At 39.1% G+C, this 26,707-nt stretch overlaps 1 protein-coding gene across 1 annotated transcript in view; it reads left to right on the top strand.

Annotated features, from left to right (window-relative positions):
• NTSR1 (neurotensin receptor 1) overlaps positions 1-26,707 on the top strand; it is a 1,601,958-nt gene that overhangs the window by 869,549 nt on the left and 705,702 nt on the right. The window contains exon 2 of the mRNA XM_044090403.1: positions 1,570-1,771. Within this exon, the coding sequence (XP_043946338.1) occupies positions 1,570-1,771 (202 nt within the window). The remainder of the gene's footprint in view (positions 1-1,569; positions 1,772-26,707) is intronic.

The raw sequence follows: 26,707 nt of genomic DNA, 5'->3' as shown, positions 1-26,707 counted from the left end.
GAGGTGTTGCTCTAAGAGTGCAGATGTAGAGGTATAGAGAAGGTCAGAAGGAGTTGCATTGTGTCTTTGTGGACTTAGAGAAAGGATATGACAGGGTGCCTAGAGAGGAGTTGTGGTATTGTATGAGGAATTCAGGCGTGGCAGAAAAGAATGTAAGAGTGGTACAGGATATGTACGAGGGTAGTGTGACAGTGGTGAGGTCTGAGGTGAGAGTGATGGATGCATTTAAGGTGGAGGTGGGATTACATCAAGGATCAGCTCTTGGCCCTTTCTTATTTGCAATGGTGATGGACAGGTTGATAGATGGAATCAGACAGGAGTCCCCGTGGACTATGATGTTTGCAGATGACATCATGATCTGTAGTGAGAGTAGGGAACAGGTTGAGGAGACTCTGGAGAGCTGAAGATATGCCCTAGAGAGGAGAGGAATGAAGGTCAGTAGGACTAAGACAGAATATATGTGTGCGTGAATGAGAGGGAGGACAGAGGAATGGTGAGGATGCAGGGAGTAGAGTTGATAAAGTTGGCTGAGTTTAAATACTTGGGATCAAAAGTTTAGAGTATTGGTGAGTGTGGAAGAAAGGTGAAGAAGAGAGTACAGGCAGGATGGAGTGGGTGGAGAAGAGTGTCAGGAGTGATTTGTGACAGACGAGTACCAGTAAGAGTGAAAGGGAAGGTCTAAAAGAGGGTAGTGAGACCAGCTATGTTATATGGGTTGGAGACAGTGGCTTTGACAAAAAGGCAGGAGTCAGAGCTGGATGTGGCAGAGTTAAAGATGTTAAGATTTGCACTGGGTGTGATGAGAATGGACAGGATTAGGAATAAGTATATTAGAGGGTCAGCCCAGGTTGGACAGTTTGGAGACAAAGCCAGAGAGGTGAGATTATGTTGGTTTGGACATGTGCTGAGGAGGGATGCAGAGTATATTGGGAAAACGATGTTAAGGATGAAGCTGCCAGGTGACAGGAAAAGAGGAAGGCCTAAGTTAAGGTTTATGGATTTGGTGAGAGAGGACATGCAGGTGGTTGGTGTGACAGAGCAAGATGCAGAGGGCAGGAAGAAATGGAAACAGCTGATACACTGTGGTGACCCCTAATGGGAACAGCCGAAAGAAAAGGAAGAAAAAGGAGGTGTTTGATGCTTGCATCCCTAGTCTAAAAATAATCAACGCTGATGATGCTGAACCTCAAAACTGTCAATAATATCACTTCCTTTTATAAAGTGTTGCTTCATTTGGTTGTAATGCAACTTTACATGTTTTCATCTGACTCAAAAACAAAGGCATTTTTAAGTCACAGTCAAATTTTCTTAATTTTCTTGAAGAACAGTTGTGAAAAAAATAAATAAATTACTTTATGGATTTTATTTTTAGCTCAGTCAATTGGAAATGTTTTAAATATTTGTATATGCCTACCTTTGTGTTAATCTGCTTTTATGTTCAGTTCAATTCTTCTGAAAATAAAATATTGTTTATATGATTCTAAATCTGCTCCATGTGTGCAATATTGATGTAATGATGTGTTTTTATGCCACATCAGATTTTATATATTACTTTTTTTTCTTGTTTAGGTCAATGCATTCTTCTCGTTTGTACTTCCCATGACCATAATCTCGGTACTTAACACCATCATTGCCAATCAGCTGGTTGTCATGTTTCGACAAGCTGGTCAGGACCCACAGGTCTGCACCAATGGTGGGCAAAAAACTATGCTCAGTATGTCTGTGGAGCCCACCAGAGCTCATTCACTTCGTCATGGAGTTCGAGTACTGAGTGAGTATCTATATCATCCTGTTTAAGAAACATTAAAAGTATATTGGACCAGTTCTAAACTCAGTATATACAGCAGAGCTAATCCATCTCAAGGATATTTTTAATCAGACTGAGGTTTCTAGAGTGTTTTTTTCTTTGGCACTGTTTTCTTCTTAATATTGATGATCACGCCATCATTTAATTTTTAAACATTGTTGCAGCTGAATTAGACTCGCAGTGGGCCAAGCAGCTGAGTTTCGGACTGGTCCCCTATATCTTTCCTTGTTCTCCTCAGATTTCTGACCCTAAAATTCCAATCTGGATTAGTCTGTTCCGTGACCATTGCACGTGGCCTTCTTTAAATCAGTTCCGTGACCATTGCATGTGGCCTTCTTTGGTCTGTTTAAGAAGCAGAATACATATTTGCTTTCTACCTGGTAAGATTAAAGCAACAAAATTAGAGCATTGCTACTCTTTAACATTTATTTGTTACTTTTGTATTTAGGAAATATTTCTTGTTGAGACAGACTCACTGTAATCACTGACTATAATAAAATCTATGAATCATGTGTTTTGTTACCTGGTTTACAACATGACTCCTTCCTTTCTGCTGTATTCAGCTTTCTTATATGTGGCTTTATTTTTTTTCTTGGATCAGAATGAAGAAAGTTCATAACTAATCATGAAGTTCATTCTGTAACAAAAGCAGTTATGTCTATTCACCATAAAGTATTAGCAAACAAAACCATGCACAGGGAAAAGAGATTCCAGTGCATAACAAAACTCAATCATTTTCACATTTGTTTTCCTTAATAAAGTTATAGCGTGTGTACTCAGAAGTCAACATTACCCAGTGAGAAACAGACAGGTAAAATATGTGACAACAGATCATTAAAGCCTTTACTATTATAGCAAATGCTAACCAGAAAACCCATGAGTTTAGAGTTATAAAATATTAGAAATTACCAGCCGATTGACCCCTGTCCCCTTCATGGGGGTAAAGAAATGGAACCCAGACTGTGCTACAGATAGCTTGTATATGATGTGCAGTTCAGGCCGTAAATGAGACAACCTGGCAGAGTGAGAAGCCATTATCCATGCCTTTCTTGCCCCATGAAATGACCCCACCAAGGTTATGACTCATTCTGGTTATGCAGGACAATTTTGTAGAGAAATCAAACCGTGAACCACTTGTTTCATTTTATAATAATGAGGTATACATGACAGACATCAATGTTTTATTTTTTCATTGTATTCATTAATTTATAGCCATGTATTTGTTTTATTTGTACAGAACCAAATCATTCTCATCAGATTTATCTGTTACTCTACAGTGCAGAATCTTTCTTTGAAACCCAGGTCCTAAGTCCAGTAATCTCTGCTGTCCCTCATTTAAAGTAAAGAATTATCTTTTCAGCTTTTGTCCAAGACTGCCTGTTTAAACAGCAGCCTTTCATCCTCTGTGAAATTTGTTTATCGACTAGCTAAACTTATCCTAGTAATTTGGAACTGCCATCCAATGAGACAGAGGTTGCTCTTCAGAAGTTCTAGCATTACTCCACTAAATACATGCTTCCTAATGAGACATTCCCATATATTCCTAACCCACTGGTAAGCGACACAACCACCATGAAGGTAAAACTTGTATGCGCCACCTTCTACAACTACACCACCATAAATCCAAACTTTTTCTTGCCAGCTCCAGCAAACACCAGACAAGGACATCATGCTTGTCCTGTACACATGCTAAGGCTACTTATGCATCCCATAACCTTTGCAGAAATCTCAAGAGTGCTGATCCTGGATCTGGAGAACCAGAGAGTACTACAAGTAAAATATGTCACAGCCCACATCTGATACGAGTACCCTGTCCAGCCAAAACTACACTGGTTACTTATCCAGCATGTCAGGATGCTGTACTACCACGAAGCCTCAGCATGCTGACTGCTTTCACCTTATCCTGTTCACATAGCTACTAGCCATAGCTTTCCAGGTTGCAGCATGCCCCCAAATTAGCCTGGTGTAATGATTGACCAGATAACTGAACTGTAACACTGTGAAATTCTCAACCTTTATATATATTTACCCATCAAGCTGCTGTTTGAAAGCAAACCAGTATGATTGTTCCCTCAAATGTAATAACAAACCATTAGATTGTCCCAAATCATCTAGGGTCTATGTCACATAATCAAACTTCCAAACTTTCAAACACCATAAGTTCGAACTTGGAAGTTCTAAATGTGATAACATCGAAACCTCAGACGGCAATTTTTTTCCCAGGGAAAAAATTTGCTGTTCCAAAAAACACACACACAACACAAGCGCACCAAAAAACTTATAAACCTACACTAAACCTTGCATACACAACTATCTATGCACTGACCTTAACCCAAACCCTAACCCTAAGGTCCGTCACTATCACACACTTACCTTACCTGCACCCTAACCCTAATGTCCGTCACTATCGCACACTTACCTTACCCACACCCTAACTCTAAAGTCCGTCACTATCGCACACTTACCTTACCCGCACCCTAACCCTAAAGTCCATCACTATTACACAATTACCTTACCCGCACCCTAACCCCAACATTCGTCACAATCCCACACTTACCTTAACCCATTCTGTAACTTTCGCATCACAGTGGAGAAAATGTCGAAGCCACAGAAACAGCCAACCAAATTCTTTCCCTGGGAAAGAATTTGGATTTCCGCTACTTCGACATTTTCAACTTTTGAACTTCCCCGTTCGAACTACTGGTGTTCGAACATCTGGACGTTCGATTATATAACATAGACCCGATCATCTATGTGATTCATTGCAAATCTCAGCTGGGTAATGGCATCTTCAATAACAGACGCCATTTGCTGATGCACTACCATAATTGCTTCCCACCAGGCTGAAGAGCAGCCCAATTCACAACCCAAAAGATGCCTTCACACTCTCTCTCTCTCTCTCTCTCTCTCTCTCTCTTTTTGCACAGAAACTTCCAGTTTCTGCAAGCCTGCTTCTGATTCCATTTGTACCTTACCTCCCTTTTATTATGTAATGTGCTGCAATGGTATCGAGGACCACCTACCAGCCCTCTTAACAAGCTGTACTATGGAACCTTATGTCACCAGATCATGAACCTTACCAATTGCAAATAAATGATTGGCAAAGTGTGCCAGATCAATTCTCTTCTTATGGGGTTCTGCCTTTACTTGTCTCCCAAAAGAGGATGCAGAAAATTGTGTTCCATCCCAGTGCAGGTAAGAAATTATGTTTGACCTTTCCAAAGAAGCCTAAGGTACTTCCCCATGACATTAGGGTATATACGTTCCTGGATATCCTTTTTAAGAATGCCTGTTGTCCCTTCCTGAATGGCTCAGCTTTTGATATCCTTATCCAAATAACTTCTGTGGCCTTAGAAACTACCATATCCCTCCGCCTCAGTGGTTGCATTGAAACCTTCCTTGATGTACTCAGTAATTCTAAACGCTTGCTCTCTGTTTTATTTAATTATCTCTTTGGTGTGTCTCGTGTAGTTTGTGTACTTCTTGAATACAAGGATTAATGTGTAATTCGCTTGAATCCCTTCAATATGAATGTCAAGTCCAGCTTACACTGAATTGTTCTCATTTTGATTCATAGCTGAATTCCCCCAGTAGTCCCACGTTATTGCCCTATTTTCACATATACCTTATATTACTGCATTCTGCAGATAGCTTCATTTCTCAGGAAAGCAAGTGCTTGTATAATCTTGCAAAAATTTAAACACTACCTTTCTACTAAAGATAAAATTAGGTATATTTATTTATTATTTAATTAATTATTTATTTAAAATTGTTGACCGGGAGTGTCCGACTGGACTTAGGTCAATTTTCAGCGGTGGCCCGGGGAGAAAAGCTCCACAGTTAAAATAAACAGACAGTATATACATTGGATTACATAGTGAATAACAATTTACATAGCAATTACTTACAACATATTTACAGATGAAGAACATAGTACATCAGTAGACAACTAGAATCTTTATCTGTGAAGTGCATACCAGACATTAACAAATGTTACAAGAAGAAGAAGTTCGTGCTGTATAATAAGTACTGGCTTATGAGCATCTGAGCTTGCTATAATCAAGGTAGTTAGTGGAGTGGAAAGAAAGGTACTGGTTGGATGGGGAGGGTGATATTAGAGTGGGAGTTGCAAGGGCATAGCCAGCATATTTTTAGTTGCACTTTTAGTAAAGTTTTGAAGTGGGTGCATGAGGGTATGGAGGTAATTGTGGGTGGGAGTGAGTTCCATAATTTGGCTATGGTGCAAGAGAATAGTGCTTCACTAGCAGAGTTATTGGCTTTAGTGATCTGTAAGTGATTTTTGCTGCTGGATCTTAGTGGTCTGGTGGTTCGATAGGGTTGGAGTAGATTCTGGAGGGATGGGACATTTAGTGGATGGTTTACTAGTTTGTGGGCGAGTGAGAGTTGATACCACTGAAGGAGGTGAGGGAGTTCAAGCCAGCCCAGTTCAGCAAGTGAGAGACAGTGGTGACTACGGTAGGATGCCCCTGTGGCGAATTTGGCGATTTTGTTGTAGCAGGTCTCTAGCTTGTTTAGATCACATTGCCTTAGGTTGGTATATATTGGAGAGGCATAAAGTAGGGTGGAGATAAGGTGGGAATTTGCTATTGAAATCTTTGCTGCTTTGGTGAGAAATTGCTTATTTCTGTATAATGCTCCTAGTTTTTGTGGACTTTTTTTATAGTCATGGATATGTGAATGTCAAATTTTAGTTTATTGTCTATTTCCACTCCTAGCAATTTGGTGTGTTCAGTTGGGTATATAGTGGTGTTGTCTTTTGCCGTGATGTTAAAGTGAGAGTTGTTTTGAGTATGTTTGGTGGGTTGGAAGATGAGTAGTTTAGTTTTGTTTGGGTTGAGTATTAATCGGGCATTGGATAACCATGTTTCAACAGAGGAAACGGCTTCCTGTGTGACTTTTTGCAGTTTTGGTAGGGACTGGGCTGAGCAGATGATGGTTGAGTCATCTGCGTATTGTATGAGCGTGCCATGTTTGGTGGCAGAGGCTAGATTATTGGTGTAAACAGAGAAGAGTAGGGGTCCAAGGATGGATCCTTGGGGAACCCCTATGGAGACAGGTAGTTGGGGAGATATGTCATTCTGCCATACAATGGATTGTTGGCGGTCAGACAGGTAACTCTGAAACCAGTTGGTGACCGATTGTGAGAAGGATAGGTTATTGAGGACAGAGATAAGTTGTTTGTGTGGGACCATATCAAATGCTTTAGATAGGTCTAGGAAAGTAGCAGAGGAGAGATAGCCATTGTTTTATGCTGAAGGATAGTGTTAGTAAAGGAGAGTAAGGCAGTGGTGGTGCTATGGTTTGGTCGGAAACCATGCTGAGTACTGGAAAGGAGGTTGTTAGTAAGGAGGTAGTCTGAGACCTGAGAGTGTATGCATCTCTCTAGTATTTTGGAGAGTGGAGAGAGAATAGCTATGGGGCGGTAATTGGTTAGTTCTGTGGAGGGTCCGCCTTTGTGGAGGGGAATTATATGTGATACTTTCCACAGTGTGGGAACGTAACTTTCTGGCAGAGATCGGTTAATCAAGATGGATACTGGGTAGGCCAGAGCATCAGCTGCGATTTGTAGGTATTCACTTGGGAGGCTGTCTGCTGCTAATTTGGTGGGTTTAAGTTTAGTTAAGAGTTTTTTTATGATGGAGGTAGGTACAGGAGAAAAAGAGAAGGCAGTGGAGAGATTACTAGTTGAAGGTGTGGGTTGGTGGGGAGGGGGATTGTGTTGTTTAGCTAGTGATAGTATGGTTTGGGTGAAGTGTGTGTTGAATGAGGTAGCAATATTTTCTGAGGAGTGAGGGATGTTAGGGGGAGGGTACTGACTTTACCTGGGTGGAGGATGGAGTTTATGGAGGACCAGAATTGTTTGGGGCTGTGTTGTGAGGAGACTAGGGCAGACTGGTAGTATTGGGATTTGTCCTGTTTTATTAGCTTTTTGACTCTATTGTGTAGTTCTAGGAATGTCTGTCTAGCTGAGGGGGTTTTGGTTTTGCACCAGTGCTCCCAGGCTTTATCCCTGTTTTTAATTTCTGACTTAGTGGTTTTCTGTAGCTATGGGGAGGGTTGTGCTTTGGTTCTGGAGAATCTTATGGGGGCATGGTAATTAAGGATGTTCAGGAAGGTAGTATTAAAAAATTCAACTGCATCATCTAGACTGAGGTACTTTAGAGGATGCCAGTTACATTATTTGAGGGATAAGATGAATGTGAGTGGGTTAAAGTTTATTTTTTTACGTATTTGACGGTAGATGACAGGTTTAGCTTGGCATAGGAATTTTTTGAGTAGGAATGTTGGGGAGTGATCACTGAGGCTATCTGATAAGCAGCCTGTTATATATGACTGGGGGCTCTTACTGACTAGTATCCAATCCAGGGTAGTGTGCTTGGTGGAGTTTTTATTTATCCTGGTTGGTGACTGGACTAGTTCAGTGAAGCCATGAAGGTGTACATGATGGGTTGGATTGTTGCCAGAACAGGATTGCCAGTCAATATTGAAATCACCTAAGATGATAGTTTCTTGGGGGAGATGGTGGGTAGACCAGCTGAGGAGGTTTTCTAGGGGAGGGATGCTTTGGCCAGGTGGAAAGTAGCATCCAATTATGTTGATGTTTTTGTTTTGGTTAATTTTGAGGTTGGTATATATTATTTCTTCATTGCCTATTTGTGGAGCTGATGATTTTAAGATCTGGATGTTTGGATGCTGTTTAAATATTATAGCTACACCGCCTCCTTTCTTGTTTAGCCAGTCTACTCTTAGTATGCCATAACCTGTAGGGAGTATTTGCTCACTGGTAATGTGAGGTTTTAGCCAGGTTTCTGTCAGGATGACTATATCTGGGGAGTACAAGTCTATGGTGGCATGGAGTTCATGGACTTTGTTGGAATTACTTCTAATATTTAGGCATAGTAGAAGGAAGTCACTTGGCTTTCTATTGGCTGTAATATGGGAGAAGTTGTGGTTTCTAGTCTGATTATGAAGATTGGGGTTGGAGATGGTAGGGCCAGGGTTGAGGTGGATGTCTCCACTTAGGGCTAGTTTTAATATGCATGAGGTTATTAGTTTTCTCAGTTTTTGAATGTGTTTGTTTATAAGGGAAACTTTATGATTGTGCTCTGTGGGTAATAGGTATGGTGGGAGGGTTACTATGTTAAGTTGTAGGGATGCTTTATGTTTGAGTAATATAGTTGGTAGAATATGTGGGGGGTGCATAGGGATGGTTCTTGAGCTGGTGGGAGGGGAGTTGAGTGTGGGTGAGACATGAGTGGTGGTGTGAGTAGTAGTACAGTGGTAGTGGTTGAGTGGGGGAATGATGGAGCTTTGGTAGGATGTAAGATATGCAAGGAGAGTGCATGCAGTGAGCATGTTAGTTGAGGAGGTGTGATAGTAGTGGGAAGATGGAGGAGGTAGTGTTGGGTTAGCGCTGTGGTTGGCTATTAGAAAGATGGAAGGGGTTTGAGTGCAATAAAGGTGGGACCACCAGGGGCAGGAGGGAATAGGGGGCAGGGTGGGGAGCGAAGCGGGTAGAGACCCTGTTAATTGCTGGTATCAGGGACTGGAAACAATCACAAAGCAAAGACAAGTATGTGCTAAGAAACAATCACAATTGACGAAGGACTGCTCTGAAACTGTAAGTCATTTCTTAATTTCTCAGGTGAAAAAACAGGATAACCTTGTATCAGTAGGCTACTGCAGTCACAGTTTAAAGTAACAAACACACAGTATTGATCAGTTATGGATACTATTTGCTAACAGAAGGGAATAAGAGAAAGTGGAAGATGTGAGTGTGTGTGTGTGTGTGTGTGTGTGTGTGTGTGTGTGTGTGTGTGTGTGTGTGTGTGTGTGTGTGTGTGTGTGTGTGTGTGTGTGTGTGTGTGTGTGCAGAGTGCTCTCCAGGGGAAAATGAATATTGGCTCAAACAGGTAGACACATACTCAAAGTTAACTGTAGCTGTTTGCAGACAGTTCAGACCCGGACTGCGCTTTTCTTACAAGAATGTTAAAGGTGGTACCACAGTTGAATACTTAAGAGTGGTGTTAGGTTCAAAGTTAACTGTAGCTGTTTGCAGACAGTTCAGACCAGGACTGCTCGTTTCTTATAAGAATGATAAAGGTGGTACCACAATTGAATACTTAAGAGTGGTGTTAGGTCTAGAAAAGAAGAGTACAGAGAGGAGTAAGCACTTTGAGATGGTAAATATATATTATAAAGATTATAAAAAACACACTGAGCAAATAGCTACCACATGCAGGACAATGTCTTGAACCAACTACTTAGTATATGCAGATACTGAGCCAATTGGAAGAACATTAGAAAAGAAACCCCAAACAGTTATGCAGTTACAGATAAAAATATAGCGAGCAGCAATCTGTCGTGGTTCTCTAATATGATTCTATCCACCAGTAACAGCACAATTATATAGAAATAATTAGACACTAGTATGAGCTGTCTACACACAACACAATTACATGAATAACATTAGTGAACAAGGTGCAGCTGTGAAAATAGACCATACATGCTATTATACTAGAAACAACTTGGTGCATACAAATGCTAGCATGCCATAGTAACATCTAATAATAAAGCATAAATCATATTAGATGTCTAACACAATTCAACATAAACATATACAGTTGTACAATGTCTGATACAATTCAACAAAAATAGGCATTTACAGTTGTAAAACACTTACTGGAGAGACACTGAGCCTTCATGGGGCCTGTAGCAGAGTGGATTGTAGTTTTAAAAATGATGCCTGCCACAGGTAATATTTATTAACTTTGGGTTTGTCTTAAGATAATAAACAGGGAAGGGGAGGGGAGAACAAGGGTGTGAGCAGGCAGTTCTTTGTACTGCTGCTAATGAGCCAAAGCAAAGACAAGTATGTGTTAAGAAACAATCACAATTGACCAAGGACTGCTCTGAAACTGTAAGTCATTTCTTAATTTCTCAGGTGGAAAAACAGGATAACCTTGTATCAGTAGGCTACTGTGGTCATAGTTTAAATTTACAAACACACAGTATTGATCAGTTATGGATACTATTTGCTAACAGAAGGGAATAAGAGAAAGTGGAAGGTGTGTGTGTGTGTGTGTGTGTGTGTGTGTGTGTGTGTGTGTGTGTGTGTGTGTGTGTGTGTGTGTGTGTGTGTGTGTGTGTGTGTGTGTGTGTGGTGGGAGGGGGGGCTGCATACAACCAAAGCAGAGTGCTCTCCAGGGGAAAATGAATATTGGCTCAAACAGGTAGACACATACTCAAAGTTAACTGTAGCTATTTGCAGACAGGTCAGACCCGGACTGCGCTTTTCTTACAAGACTGTTAAAGGTGGTACCGCAGTTGAATACTTAAGAGTGATGTTAGGTTCAAAGTTAACTGTAGCTGTTTGCAGACAGGTCAGACCCAGACTGCGCTTTTCTTACAAGACTGTTAAAGGTGGTACCGCAGTTGAATATTTAAGAGTGGTGTTAGGTTCAAAGTTAACTGTAGCTGTTTGCAGACAGGTCAGACCCGGACTGCACTTTTCTTACAAGACTGTTAAAGGTGGTACCGCAGTTGAATACTTAAGAGTGGTGTTAGGTTCAAAGTTAACTGTAGCTGTTTGCAGACAGGACAGACCCGGACTGTGCTTTTCTTACAAGACTGTTAAAGGTGGTTCCGCAGTTGAATACTTAAGAGTGGTGTTAGGTTCAAAGTTAACTGTAGCTGTTTGCAGATAGGTCAGACCCGGACTGCACTTTTCTTACAAGACTGTTAAAGGTGGTACCACAGTTGAATACTTAAGAGTGGTGTTAGGTTCAAAGTTAACTGTAGCTGTTTGCAGACAGGTCAGACCTGGACTGCACTTTTCTTACAAGACTGTTAAAGGTGGTTCCGCAGTTGAATACTTAAGAGTGGTGTTAGGTTCAAAGTTAACTGTAGCTGTTTGCAGATAGGTCAGACCCGGACTGCACTTTTCTTACAAGACTGTTAAAGGTGGTACCACAGTTGAATACTTAAGAGTGGTGTTAGGTTCAAAGTTAACTGTAGCTGTTTGCAGACAGGTCAGAGCTGGACTGCGCTTTTCTTACAAGACTGTTAAAGGTGGTACCGCAGTTGAATACTTAAGAGTGGTGTTAGGTTCAAAGTTAACTGTAGCTGTTTGCAGACAGGTCAGACCCGGACTGTGCTTTTCTTACAAGACTGTTAAAGGTGGTACTTGAATACTTAAGAGTGGTGTTAGGTTCAAAGTTAACTGTAGCTGTTTGCAGATAGGTCAGACCCAGACTGCACTTTTCTTACAAGACTGTTAAAGGTGGTACCGCAGTTGAATACTTAAGAGTGGTGTTAGGTTCAAAGTTAACTGTAGCTGTTTGCAGACAGGTCAGACCCGGACTGCTTTTCTTACAAGACTGTTAAAGGTGGTACCGCAGTTGAATACTTAAGAGTGGTGTTAGGTTCAAAGTTAACTGTAGCTGTTTGCAGACAGTCAGACCCTCTTACAAGACTGTTAAAGGTGGTACCGCAGTTGAATACTTAAGAGTGGTGTTAGGTTCACCGCATTAAGAGTGGTGTTAGGTTCAAAGTTAACTGTAGCTGTTTGCAGACAGGTCAGACCCGGACTGCGCTTTTCTTACAAGACTGTTAAAGGTGGTACCGCAGTTGAATACTTAAGAGTGGTGTTAGGTTCAAAGTTAACTGTAGCTGTTTGCAGACAGGTCAGACCTGGACTGCACTTTTCTTACAAGACTGTTAAAGGTGGTACCGCAGTTGAATACTTAAGAGTGGTGTTAGGTTCAAAGTTAACTGTAGCTGTTTGCAGACAGGTCAGACCCGGACTGCACTTTTCTTACAAGACTGTTAAAGGTGGTACCACAGTTGAATACTTAAGAGTGGTGTTAGGTTCAAAGTTAACTGTAGCTGTTTGCAGACAGGTCAGACCTGGACTGCGCTTTTCTTACAAGACTGTTAAAGGTGGTTCCGCAGTTGAATACTTAAGAGTGGTGTTAGGTTCAAAGTTAACTGTAGCTGTTTGCAGATAGGTCAGACCCAGACTGCACTTTTCTTACAAGACTGTTAAAGGTGGTACCGCAGTTGAATACTTAAGAGTGGTGTTAGGTTCAAAGTTAACTGTAGCTGTTTGCAGACAGGTCAGACCCGGACTGTGCTTTTCTTACAAGACTGTTAAAGGTGGTACCGCAGTTGAATACTTAAGAGTGGTGTTAGGTTCAAAGTTAACTGTAGCTGTTTGCAGATAGGTCAGACCCAGACTGCACTTTTCTTACAAGACTGTTAAAGGTGGTACCGCAGTTGAATACTTAAGAGTGGTGTTAGGTTCAAAGTTAACTGTAGCTGTTTGCAGACAGGTCAGACCGGACTGCTTTTCTTACAAGACTGTTAAAGGTGGTACCGCAGTTGAATACTTAAGAGTGGTGTTAGGTTCAAAGTTAACTGTAGCTGTTTGCAGACAGGTCAGACCCGGACTGTGCTTTTCTTACAAGACTGTTAAAGGTGGTACCGCAGTTGAATACTTAAGAGTGGTGTTAGGTTCAAAGTTAACTGTAGCTGTTTGCAGACAGTTCAGACCCGGACTGCGCTTTTCTTATAGGAATGTTAAATGTGGTACTGCAGTTGAATACTTAAGAGTGGTGTTAGGTTCAAAGTTAACTGTAGCTGTTTGCAGACAGTTCAGACCCGGACTGCGCTTTTCTTACAAGACTGTTAAAGGTGGTACCGCAGTTGAATACTTAAGAGTGGTGTTAGGTTCAAAGTTAACTGTAGCTGTTTGCAGACAGTTCAGACCCGGACTGCGCTTTTCTTACAAGACTGTTAAAGGTGGTACCGCAGTTGAGTACTTAAGAGTGGTGTTAGGTTCAAAGTTAACTGTAGCTGTTTGCAGACAGGTCAGACCCGGACTGCGCTTTTCTTACAAGACTGTTAAAGGTGATACCGCAGTTGAGTACTTAAGAGTGGTGTTAGGTTCAAAGTTAACTGTAGCTGTTTGCAGATAGGTCAGACCCGGACTGCGCTTTTCTTACAAGACTGTTAAAGGTGGTACCGCAGTTGAATACTTAAGAGTGGTGTTAGGTTCAAAGTTAACTGTAGCTGTTTGCAGATAGGTCAGACCCGGACTGCGCTTTTCTTACAAGACTGTTGAAGGTGGTACCACAGCTGAATACTTAAGAGTGGTGTTAGGTTCAAAGTTAACTGTAGCTGTTTGCAGACAGGTCAGGTATATACAAATTAAAGGGAAGTGAGAAGTGAGGTGAAGACATCTAAGTAAAGATACGAGTAAAATCTAGTAAGTTCCATTAAGGTCAACAAGAAGGCTTTCTGGAAACATATCAGAAGCAACAGTGATGCAAACAGGATTAGTCTTCAGAAAATAATAGTAATATAACCAACACGAGCATTACTGCTTGCAAGTTGGATGATTTTTTTTTCACTTTAAGCAGTATCAGGGAAACTAGATTCAGTCCAGGAAATTTTAAAAGGTGGTATAAGCTGTCCTTTACTCCATGCAGAAGATGGGGATTTATCACAAAATCAAAGTAGGCAGTTTCTCCAGCATTGACCATCTTAATTGTTATTTTCTATGCAAAATTAGGGGCTGTGTGATGCCCTGTTTATGTATCTGATTTACATTACTTTAGATCATCTCTGTGTCCCTCTTTCATGGAAAAACTGTAACCATAATATCCATTTTAAGAGAAGGAATAAATGAGACCCTGATAATAGTTGGCACATCAGCTTAACAAGTATTTTAAGAAAATGCTTTCAGAGGGTGCTATTCAGAATATTTTTTGAAAACCTCCCTCAGACTATGTATTTCAGCCAAAGTTAACCTTAGGCCACCAAAACCTTTACACATTTGTGGTGGACAGTTTAGATGCTAACTCATCAGTGGAGCTGTTCTTTCTAGAGTATTCTAAGTCCATTGACTTAATTCTACATTCAGCTGTACAAACATTAGTGTTTCTGATAGTTAATCAGTATATCATGAATTAAATACATTTTGGTTAAACGACTGAGAACTGTGGCGTTAATATTAGCAATATCACATCTGATTCTTACATAATAGCTTGTAGTGTGCCATATGGCTTCTGCATTAGTGCCCCTTATTGTTTAATGCATTTGTGACCCCTATGCAATCATATCATTTAGTCTGGGTGCAGAACATCGCTGATGGTGCCAAAGTGGCAGCAAAGATTGGACTGACAAAAGAGCAGCAAGAACTGCAACAGAACCTGGACAAACTCTTCATATAACCAGACAAACTTAATATCAAGTTTAGCAGTAAGAAATGCCATAGTTTATACATTGGACTTCTAATAAATATTACCCCTGTGCCATTAATAATGGCCTTCTATCAGGCTGTAATCAGTTGAAAGACCTAGGACTTATGATAGATAGCTATCTGGATTTCAGCACTAGTGCAAATATAATAGATAGAACACACCTTCATACTACCAGGGCAATTCTGGCAATAGTTATGTCCAGGTAAAAAGGCATGTCATGTTCATCTGTTTAACTGTGTAGTGGGATCCCCAAATGGGTACTAATCTGGCCTTTGTAACTATTCCTCTTACAAAGACAAACTATCTGGAGAGAAACATATATGATGCAAAGCAAATGAGTTGTGTAAAATCTTTGCCATATAAGGAATAGGTTGGGTGCCTCAATTTGCATTCACTCTGCTATGGGCATTTTTAGGAAGAGCTTCTTTGGGCCTATTAGAGCTCAAATGAGGAAACGCTTAGGGCCGTATGCTTAGGGCCATACGCTTAGGGCCGTACTACATATATGGTTTGAAGAGCACAAAAATGGATCAAAATTATATTACACTGACACCAAAGGAAATGACTTTTCTGCTGGACAACAGTCTTAAGGCCTTATAATATGTACAAAATGGAATCAGAGAATCAGGAAAATTAAAAGAATTTGAAAAATAGACAAAATCCTTAATTTGTATTGTTACAAGCAAGCTGGAACAGGGTGATTTTATGACACCTACTGATGTCCAGAGGACAAGTCAAAGCCTGAAACATCAAAACATTGAAACCCTTCACTGGATAATCTATTACCTGATGATAACCTATCTATTAGAATTGTGGGCATGAGGACTTTATTGGTAAAAGTGAAAGGGGAGCAGTGATCCTTCATTTGGCTGCAACTTTTGTAGCCTCTAAGCAGAGGGTGGAGATGTACAATGATAGCAAAGCCTGCTGGTGCACGTTGATATACACTGGGCACTGAACACCTGTTCATCGCATGTATACCTGTACTGACATGCATACCTGTGTGAATCCTAGTGTCCACCAGATGTTACACAAAAGATGTTATACTCTATGGCTTCTTACAGGGTAAAACTGCAGGCCATCAACTTCATTAAATTAAATATCATACCTGGAAAATGCAGTTGCTTGTGAATACATGATATGAGCATTACTAGTTCCTCCGAAAAAGAACAACAGAAAATGACAATTCTTTAAACAAATTTAATATTTCATGGAGCTTTCACAGTACTCTTTAAGACATGTAGTTTAACAGTTTTATTCCATGAGAAACATTGAAACCAAGCTGCATTAGTATCACCTAAATGTTGTCTGGAATTATTGTTTGACTGCTGAATTTTTCTCATTCTTTAAAATATTTCATTTTTCTATCCACCTCTGTTTTGATATTTCAGAGAATATCACCTGTCAGACTGATTACATAAGTGTTAGTAAACTTACAGCCCTAAGGAGTAAGACGCTGAATGCCAAACTGTGTGGTATTTACACGAATTGGATGACTACTAACCTGTTGGGTGACTACTAACCTGCAGAAATTTACATTCATTCATTTAGCTAACTATTACTATACTAATTAGAGTTAATAATACAATAACCTAGAAATGTAATCATTCTTTATATCAGTGTTTAAATGTCACACCTTTTAATTAACCCAAGGAAGAAAATACATTTTATGTTTTCACTTGTATCAACAGCACTTTGTAAAGCAACCATCAGATTTTAAAAGCTCATTTATTCAAAACCTTTTCTTCCCATGAAAATTATAATATTCAAAATAAACATATCCAGCTATTCTACACGTGAGCTCTGTAAATCTAATATTTTGAAATCGGTCACGATCAATACTTTTAGCAACTTTTTTTCATTATGTTTCCTTTTCATAAAATAAAATATAGCTTTATGCATTCTTGTACATTCATTCATGTATGAGAAATGTCATTGCTTATAAATGTTTTCAAATTATTTTTTTTTCATTTCCTTACAAATAATTGAGTCCTGTGGACAGGAACAATACTATCTCCCACTTCTATGAATGTAAATTAATTTCTTTGCTGTAAGATTATAGTTTAATAAATATACATATAGTTTTAATATCCTGTAGCAAACAGATATATGTTGTGTAAACAGCCTATTGAATTCTTTCAGATCTTTCAATTTCTTCCTTGTTTTAACCTGAAGAGGATATTATTTTTGAGAGCTTTGACAGTTGCTCGATCAGTTTCGCATCTGCACTGGTTGCTAAATGTAAAATCTAGCAGACAATAGAAGAATAGATAAGCTCTTCACAAGACATTATAAAAAGGCTATGCTTGCAGATTTGTATTAGGCATAAGATAAAAAGGTAAATATTTATAATTAAATTCAATTTAAAATGTATTCAGTGTCTGTGCATTGGCCAATAGTTATCGCAATGAGGTTGTTGTCTAACTTTTATCCACAGCTTAACTACAAAATGTCGAAGCTAGAGAATGACATGGCACACAGACCTCACATGCCATTATTTATAGAATGGGATGATATGTACAAAATGTAAGTCGGCTGACAGCTGAGTCATTTTGAATCAGCTTCTATTAATTTATGAATTAAAAAATGCTACATTAGTGCAAAGGTCCAGAAATGACATTAGGAACATGACATCAACTGAACTTAAAGTTGCACATTAACATGATGTTGTACTGAATGAATGAGATGTCCTTCATCCAGTTTCTGTTGGGATAATCGATTCTGCTGGGTGGACATGATATGCTCAAAGTCCATTCTATGGGGAGGGTGGAATATACTTGAGGTTCAGAAAGTGATTTCCTTCAACTATTTCCTGGCAGCATAATTCCATATGTTGGGAGACCTGGCTGTTTTTCTTAGTGTCATTTCATTCATACTTTAGCTGCAGATGTGTCTTTTGGCTTTTCCCAGTTAGGGGTCACCACAGCAGAACTCCGGTCCGCTAATGATTGGCAGTAGACTCTTACATGCCGAGTTGCCAGCCCTTACGCACAACCTTCAAACGAAGGTACGCCCATTCACACATGTCTCCACACAGAAGACGCTTTAGCTGGGAATCAAACAGGACAACGTCGTACTGTGAGATGACAATGCTACCGCAGCACCACCACCGCAGTTTGGACTAGAAATCCTTTTAGCATGTAAGTGTACTATGGCTACATGTGCAGCCAAATTCACATGCTCTGTCAGCCATGTGATTCACATACAGAGCTGTATGTTTCCTGGTATCAGCTTGCGGCATCTCACAGGAATATGCAAAGTTTAATGATCGGTACAGTAATTCCCAGAGTGAACTGTGAGGCATGACTATGTCATCAGGTTATGCATCGCTGCAACATGTTCAGCCTGAGTAGTAACAGTCTGCCTGAGTAGTAATAGCTTGCCTGAGTAGTAATACTCTGTCTGAGTAGTAACAGTCTGTCTGAGTAGTAATAGTCAGCCCAAATAGTAATAGACTGAGTAGTAATAGTCTGTTGTGCACTAAAAGAGGTAGATCTGATGCCAAAGTAGCACAATATGGCAACCTGGTACATTTCAGTGTGTGCACTAAGGAAATGGAGAGCTGCTGTTAGGAACATACAGCAGTGCAGCCTGTGTACCCTGATTATGTATTGCACTGGAAGAACCAAAACAAGATAAAACATAATGCATGGGTGCACAACAGGACAGCCAGTATATCCTGAACTTCGTATGACACCATTAGCAGCCTGAAAAAAGAAGGCATACATGGGGGTGCACAACCTACCAGCCTCCATGTCTCACATTTTATCTGGTGTCACTTGCTCAGGCAATCAAATATATTGTACAGAGACATAAAGTGTCTCAGGTTTTGCAACCTAAAAGTCACAGAGCCAAGGAGCCAGGAGCTGATGGGATTTTTTTAAATTGTTCATTCGGTAAATTTAATTTGTTAATTTCTTAGTGACAATTTTATTGATTTTTGCAAGACACAGTCTCTCTGTCCAGCTACTGCATTAATAAAATAGCAGTGGAAATATATCCACAGCACATTCACACACACGCTAGCATGATCATGTATACACACACACACACACACACACACACACACACACACACACACACAAACACACACACACAGTGTATGCATACGTGTGTGTGTGTGTGTGTGTGTGTGTGCGTGTGCGTGTGTGTGCGTGCGTTTGCGTGTGCATGCGTGTGCGTGTGTGTGCGTGTGTGTGTGTGTGTGTGTGCGTGTGCATGCGTGTGTGCGTGTGTGTGTGCGTGTGTGTGCGTGTGTGTGTGTGTGTGTTCGTGTGTGCGTGTGTGTGTGTGCGTGCGTGTGCATGCATGTGCATGCGTGTGCGTGTGTGCGTGTGTGTGCGTGTGCGTGTGTGCGTGTGTGCGTGTGTGTGCGTGTGTGTGCGTGTGTGCGTGTGCGTGTGTGTGTGTGTGTGTGTGTGTGTGTGTGTGTGTGTGTGTGTGTGTGTGTGTGTGTGTGTGTGTGTGTGCGTGTGTGTGCGTGTGTGTGCGTGTGTGTGTGTGTGTGTGTGTGTGTGTGCGTGGATACATTTCCACATCAGTGTTATACATGTACTGAAGGACAAATATACTAACTAACTTCTTCAGCTATGATTTTACAAGGAAAGCACAGAGGTTTGGTTTTCAACATTGTGAGAGTGTCTTAGGCTGCTAGTGAGCCATTAGTTTTGGGTAAAAGATTTCTGTTAAAATTCTGAAGACCATAGTTGTGAGACTTAAGTGAGATTTTGGGGAGTATGTACTAAGACTGAAATGGAGGTACCTCAGGTTCCATGGTCTTGGAGTTAATGGCAAAAGTAGTTTTGGTCCCCCCTGTGTGAGGGGATACTGTAGAAACAGTAACCATTTGAATTGTTCAGACTAGCAATACTGAGTCCTAAAATATGACGAGTGAATGTCTGAAAATCTGGAATTAAATATACTAAGTCCAAGATTGACATGTTATAGAATCCACCCTTTTCTCGAAAGTATGGTGAACATGGACTTGATATATATCAGTTTGTAAGGTTTAGAGGGCTTGCCCCTCACAGAGCTGCAGGCATTATCTCCACATTGGGAATGCAAAAGTACTTGCCCTTGTGCAAAAGGATGCAATACGGTGAGCATTACCTCCACAGTAGGAATGAGTGATATTCACTCTTCCACTTTATTTTCAGCCTTCTAAGGAATATTTCTAGAGTCAACATTGAAAATCCCAATATGTTATTAGGCAGCCTGTGAAAAGCTATTATAGCTTTACAATGTTTTTTTTTTAAATTTTCTCGTTATGTGCCGGTCTCGAGTTACTTTTCATGGAGACGGAACTTGGAGTTGTGGGTGTCACATACTTTATAGAGACACAAAGCACATATGTTATTAGATTTTCCTGATCAATATCAGCATAAACAGTGATCAAAGACCAAATTAAAAACAATGCTTAATACCCAGTCATCAAAGATCAAATTATAAACAATGCTTCATACCCAGCTATCAAAGATCAAATTATAAACAATGCTTCATGCCCAACTGTCAAAATGATCAAATTATAAACAATGCTTCATACCCAGCTGTCAAAGATCAAATTATAAACAATACTTCATGACCAGTAATCAATGATCACATTACAAACAATGCTTCATGCCCAGCAATCAAAGATGAAATTATAAACAATGCTTCTTGCCAATCTATCAAAGATTAAATTATAAACAATGCTTCATCCCAGCATTCAAAGATCAAATTATAAACAATGTTTCATGCCCAGCTATAAGAGATCAAATTATAAACAGTGCTTCATGCCCAGATATCAGAGAACAAATCACAAACAATGCTTCATGCCTGGCTATCAAGGATCAAATTACAAACAATGCTGCATGGCCAGCTATCAAGGATAAAATTATAAATAATGCTTCATGGCCAGTTATTAAGGATAAAATTATAAACAATGCTTCATGCCCAGCCACCAAGGATCAAATTATAAACAATACTGCATGCCCAGCTATCAGGGATGAAATTACAAACAATGCCTCATGCCCAGTTATCAAGGATCAAATTATAAACAATGCTTCATGCCCAGCTATCAAAGATTCAATTACAAACAATGCTTCATGCCCATCTATCAAGGATAAAATTATAAACAATGCCTCATGCCCAGCTATCAAAGATCAAATTATAAACAATGCTTCATGCCCAGTTATCAAGGATCAAATTACAAACAATGTTTCATGCCATGATACTGAGGATCAAACTACAAACAATGCTTCATACCCAGCTATTAAAGATCAAATTACAAACAATGCCTTATACCCAGCTATCAAGGATCAAATTACAAACAATGCTTCATATCCAGCTATCAGAGATCAAATTAGAAACAAGGCTTCATGCCCAGCTATCAAGGATCAACTTACAAACAATGCTTCATGCCCAGCTATCAAAGATCAAATTAAAAACAATGCTTCATGCCCGGATATAAAAGATCAAATTACAAACAATGCTTCATGGCCAGCTTTCAAAGATCAAATTACAAACAATGCTTCATGGCCAGCTTCCAAAGACCAAATTACAAACAATGCTTCATGCCAAGATATCAAAGCTCTAATTACTAGCAATGCTTCATACCCAGCTATTAAGGATCAAATTACAAACAATGCTTCATGCCCAGCTATCAAAGATCAAATTACAAACAAAGCTTCATGCCCAGTTATCAAGGATCAAACCACAAACAATGTTTCATGCCCAGCTATCAAAGATCAAATTACAAACAATGCTTCATGCCCAGCTATCAAGGATCAAATTACAAACAATGCTTCATGCCCAGCTATCAAGGTTTAAATTATAAACAAGACTTCATGCCCAGCTGCCAAAGAACAAATTATGAACAATGCTTCATGCTCAGCTATCAAGTATCAATTTACAAACAATGCTTCATGCCCAGTTATCAAAGATCAAATTATAAACAATGCATCATGCCCAGCTATCAAAGAACAAATTATAAACAATGCTTCATGCCCAGCTATCAAGGATCAAATTGCAAACAATGCTTCATGCCCAGCTATCAAAGATCAAATTACAAACAATGCTTCATACCTAGATATCAAAGTTCAATTTATAAACAATGCTTCTTGCCCAGCTATCAAAGATCAAATTATAAACATTGCTTCATGCCCAGCTTTCAAAGATCAAATTATAAACAATGCTTCATGTCTAGCTATCAAGAATGAATTTATAAACAATGCTTCATGTCCAGCTATTAAATATCAATTTGCAAACAATGCTTCATGCCCAGCTATGAAAGCTCAAATCATAAACATTACTTCATGCCCAGCTATCAAAGATCAAATTTTAAACACTGCTCCAGCAGGCAAAGATCAAATTATAAACAATGCTTCATGCCCAGTTATCAAGAATCAAATTATAAACAATACTTCATGCCCACCTATCAAAAATTAAACTACAAACAATGCTTCATACCCAGCTATCAAGGATCAAATTACAAACAATGCTTCATGCCCAGCTATCAAGGATCAAATTACAAACAATGCTTCATGCCCAGCTATCAAAGATCAAATTACAAACAATGCTTCATGCCCAGCTATCAAAGATCAAATTATAAACAATGCTTCATGCCCAGCTATCAAAGATCAAATTATAAACAATGCTTCATACCCAGCTATCAAGGATCAAATTATAAACAATGCTTCATGCCCAGCTATCAAAGATCAAATTACAAACAATGCTTCATGCCCAGCTATCAAAGATCAAATTATAAACAATGCTTCATGCCCAGCTATCAAAGATCAAATTATAAACAAAGCTTCATGCACAGCTATCAAAGATAAAATTATAAACAATGCTTCATGCCCAGCTATCAAGGATCAAATTACAAACAATGCTTCATGCCCAGCTATCAAAGATCAAATTATAAACAATGCTTCATGCCCAGCTATCAAAGATCAAATTGTGAGCAATGCTTCATGCCCAGCTAAGATCAAATTATAAACAATGCTTCTTGCCCAGCTCTCAAGTATCAACATATAAACAATGCATCATGCCCAGCTATCAAAGAACAAATTATAAACAATGTTTCATGCCCAGCTATCAAGGATCAAATTGCGAACAATGCTTCATCCCAGATATCAAAGATCAAATTATAAACAATGCTTCTTGCCCAGCTATCAAATATCAAATTATAAACATTGCTTAATGCCCAGCTTTCAAAGATCAAATTCTAAACAATGCTTCATGCCTAGCTATCAAGAATGAAATTATAAACAATGTTTCATGTCCAGCTATTAAAGATCAGTTTGCAAACAATGCTTCATGCCCAGCTATGAAAGCTCAAATCATAAACATTACTTCATGCCCAGCTATCAAAGATCAAATTTTAAACACTGCTCCAGCTATCAAAGATCAAATTTTAAACAATGCTTCATGCCCAGATATCAAGCATCAAATTATAAACAATATTTCATACCCAGCTATCAAGGATGAAATTACAAACAATGATTCATGCCTAACTATAAAAGATCAAATTATAAACAATGCTTCATGCCAAGCTGTCAAAGATCAAATTATAAACAATGCTTCATGCCCAGCTATCAAAGATCAAATTATAAACAATGCTTCATGCCCAGCTATCAAAGATCAAATTATAAACAATGCTTCATGCCCAGCTATCAAAAATTAAACTACAAACAATGCTTCATACGCAGCTATCAAATATCAAATTATAAACAATGCTTCATGCCTAGCTATCAAGAATCAAATTAGAAACAATGCTTCATGGACAGCTATCAAAGATCAAATTACAAACAATGCTTCATGCCCAGCTATCAAGGATCAAATTACAAACAATGCTTCATGCCCAGCTATCAAGGATCAAATTATAAACAATGCTTCATGCCCAGCTATCAAGGATCAAATTACAAACAATGCTTCATGCCCAGCTATCAAAGATCAAATGATAAACAATGCTTCATGCCCAGCTATCAAAGATCAAATTATAAACAATGCTTCATACCCAGCTATCAAGGATCAAATTATAAACAATGCTTCATGCCCAGCTATCAAGGATCAAATTACAAACAATGCTTCATGCCCAGCTATCAAAGATCAAATTATAAACAATGCTTCATGCCCAGCTATCAAAGATCAAATTATAAACAAAGCTTCATGCACAGCTATCAAGGATCAAATTACAAACAATGCTTAATGCCCAGATATCTAGGATCAAATTACAAACAATGCTTCATGCCCAGCTACCAAAGATCAAATTATAAACAATGCTTCATGCCCAGCTATCAAAGATCAAATTACAAACAATGCTTCTGCCCAGCCATCAAAGATCAAATTACAAACAATGCTTCATACCCAGCTATAAAGGATCAAATTATAAACAATGCTTCATGCCCAGCTACCAAAGATCAAATTATAAACAATGTTTCATGCCCAGCTATCAAAGATCAAATTATAAGCAATTATTCATGCCCAGCTATCAAAGATCAAATTATAAATAATGCTTCATGCCCAGATATCAACGATCAAATTATAAACAATATTTCATGCCCAGCTATCAAGTATCAAATTACAAACAATGCTTCATGCCCAGCTATCAAAGATCAAATTATAAACAATGCTTCATGCCCAGCTATCAAAGATCAAATTACAAACAATGCTTCATGCCCAGCTATCAAAGATCAAATTACAAACAATGCTTCATGCCCAGCTATCAAAGATGAAATTATAAACAATGCTTCATGCCCAAGTATTAAAGATCAAATTATAAATAATGCTTCATGCCCAGCCATCAAAGATAAGATTCCAAACAATGCTTCATGCCCAGCTATCAAGGATAAAGTCATAAACAATGCTTCATGCCCAGGTACAAAAGATCAAATTATAAACAATGCTTCATGCCCGGCTATCAAGGATCAAATGATAAACAATGCTTCATGGCCAGCTATCAAGGATAAAATTGTAAACAACGCTTCTTGCCCAGCTATCAAGTATCAAATTATAAACAATGCTTCATGCCCAGGTATCAAAGATCAAATTACAAACAATGATTCATGCCCAGCTGTCAAGGATCAGATTGTAAACAATGCTTCATGCCCAGCTATCAAAGATCAAATTACAAACAATGCTTCATGCCCAGCTATCAAAGATCAAATTACAAACAATGCTTCATGCACAGCTATCAAGGATCGAATTACAAACAATGCTTTATGCCGAGCTATCGACTTCCACGGTGGTGCAGTTGTGTTGTTGCCTCACAGGAAGAAGTTCTCCCATTTGATTCTCGGCTGGAGTGCGGGGAGTGCCTTCTGTGTGGAGTCTGCATGTCCTCCACGCGGTTGGGTCAGCGTTCGAAAGACATGCGCAAATGGGCATGCCTTCGTTGAAGTTTGAAAGTTGAGCTATTACCTTGGCATTTGTGAAAATCTACTGCTAATCATTAGCGGACTGGAGTTCCGCTGTGGCGACCCGTAACCAGTGAAAATCCGAAAGACAACAACACCAGCTTTATGCCCTGCTATCAAAGATCAAATTATAAATAATGCTTCATGTCCAGCTATCAAAGATCAAATTATAAACAATGTTTCATGCCCAGATATCAGAGATCAAATTATAAACAATGCTTCATGTCCAGCTATCAAGGATCAAATTATAAACAATGCTTCATGCCCTGTTATCACAGATCAAATTACAAACAATGTTTCTTGCCCAGCTATCAAGTATCAAATTACAAACAATGCTGCATGGCCAGCTATCAAGGATAAAATTATAAACAATGATTCATGTCCAGCTATTAAGTATACAATTGTAAATAATGCTTCATGCCCAGCCATCAACGTTCAAACGCCCAGCTATCAAGGATCAAATTACAAACAATGCTTCATGCCCAGCTATCAAAGATCAAATTACAAACAATGCTTCATGCCCAGCTATCAAAGATCAAATTATAAACAATGTTTCATGCCCAGCTATCAAAGATCAAATTATAAACAATGCTTCATGCCCAGCTATCAAAGATCAAATTTTAAACACTGCTCCAGCTATCAAAGATCAAATTTTAAACACTGCTTCATGCCCAGCTATCAAGCATCAAATTATAAACAATATTTCATACCCAGCTGTCAAGGATGAAATTACAATGCTTCATGTCCAGCAATCAAAGATCAAATTATAAACAATTCTTCCTGCACAGCTGTCAAAGATCAAATTATAAACAATGCTTCATGCCCACCTATCAAAGATCAAATTATAAACAATGCTTCATGCCCACCTATCAAAGATCAAATTATAAACAATTCTTCATGCCCACCAATCAAAAATCAAACAACAAACAATGCTTCATACGCAGCTATCAAGGATCAAATTACAAACAATGCTTCATGCCCAGCTATCATGGATCAAATTACAAACAATGCTTCATGGACAGCTATCAAAGATCAAATTATAAACAATGCTTCATGCCCAGCAATCAAGGATCAAATTACAAACAATGCTTCATGCCCAGCTATCAAGGATCAAATTATAAACAATGCTTCATGCCCAGCTATCAAGGATCAAATTACAAACAATGCTTCATGCCCAGCTATCAAAGATCAAATGATAAACAATGCTTCATGCCCAGCTA

The sequence above is a fragment of the Protopterus annectens genome, chromosome 12.part0 (assembly GCF_019279795.1).
Source record: "Protopterus annectens isolate FY-2018-M chromosome 12.part0, PAN1.0, whole genome shotgun sequence".
In the NCBI taxonomy this organism is placed as follows: Eukaryota; Metazoa; Chordata; order Ceratodontiformes; family Protopteridae; genus Protopterus; species Protopterus annectens.
This window is presented reverse-complemented; position numbering and strand designations above follow the sequence as displayed.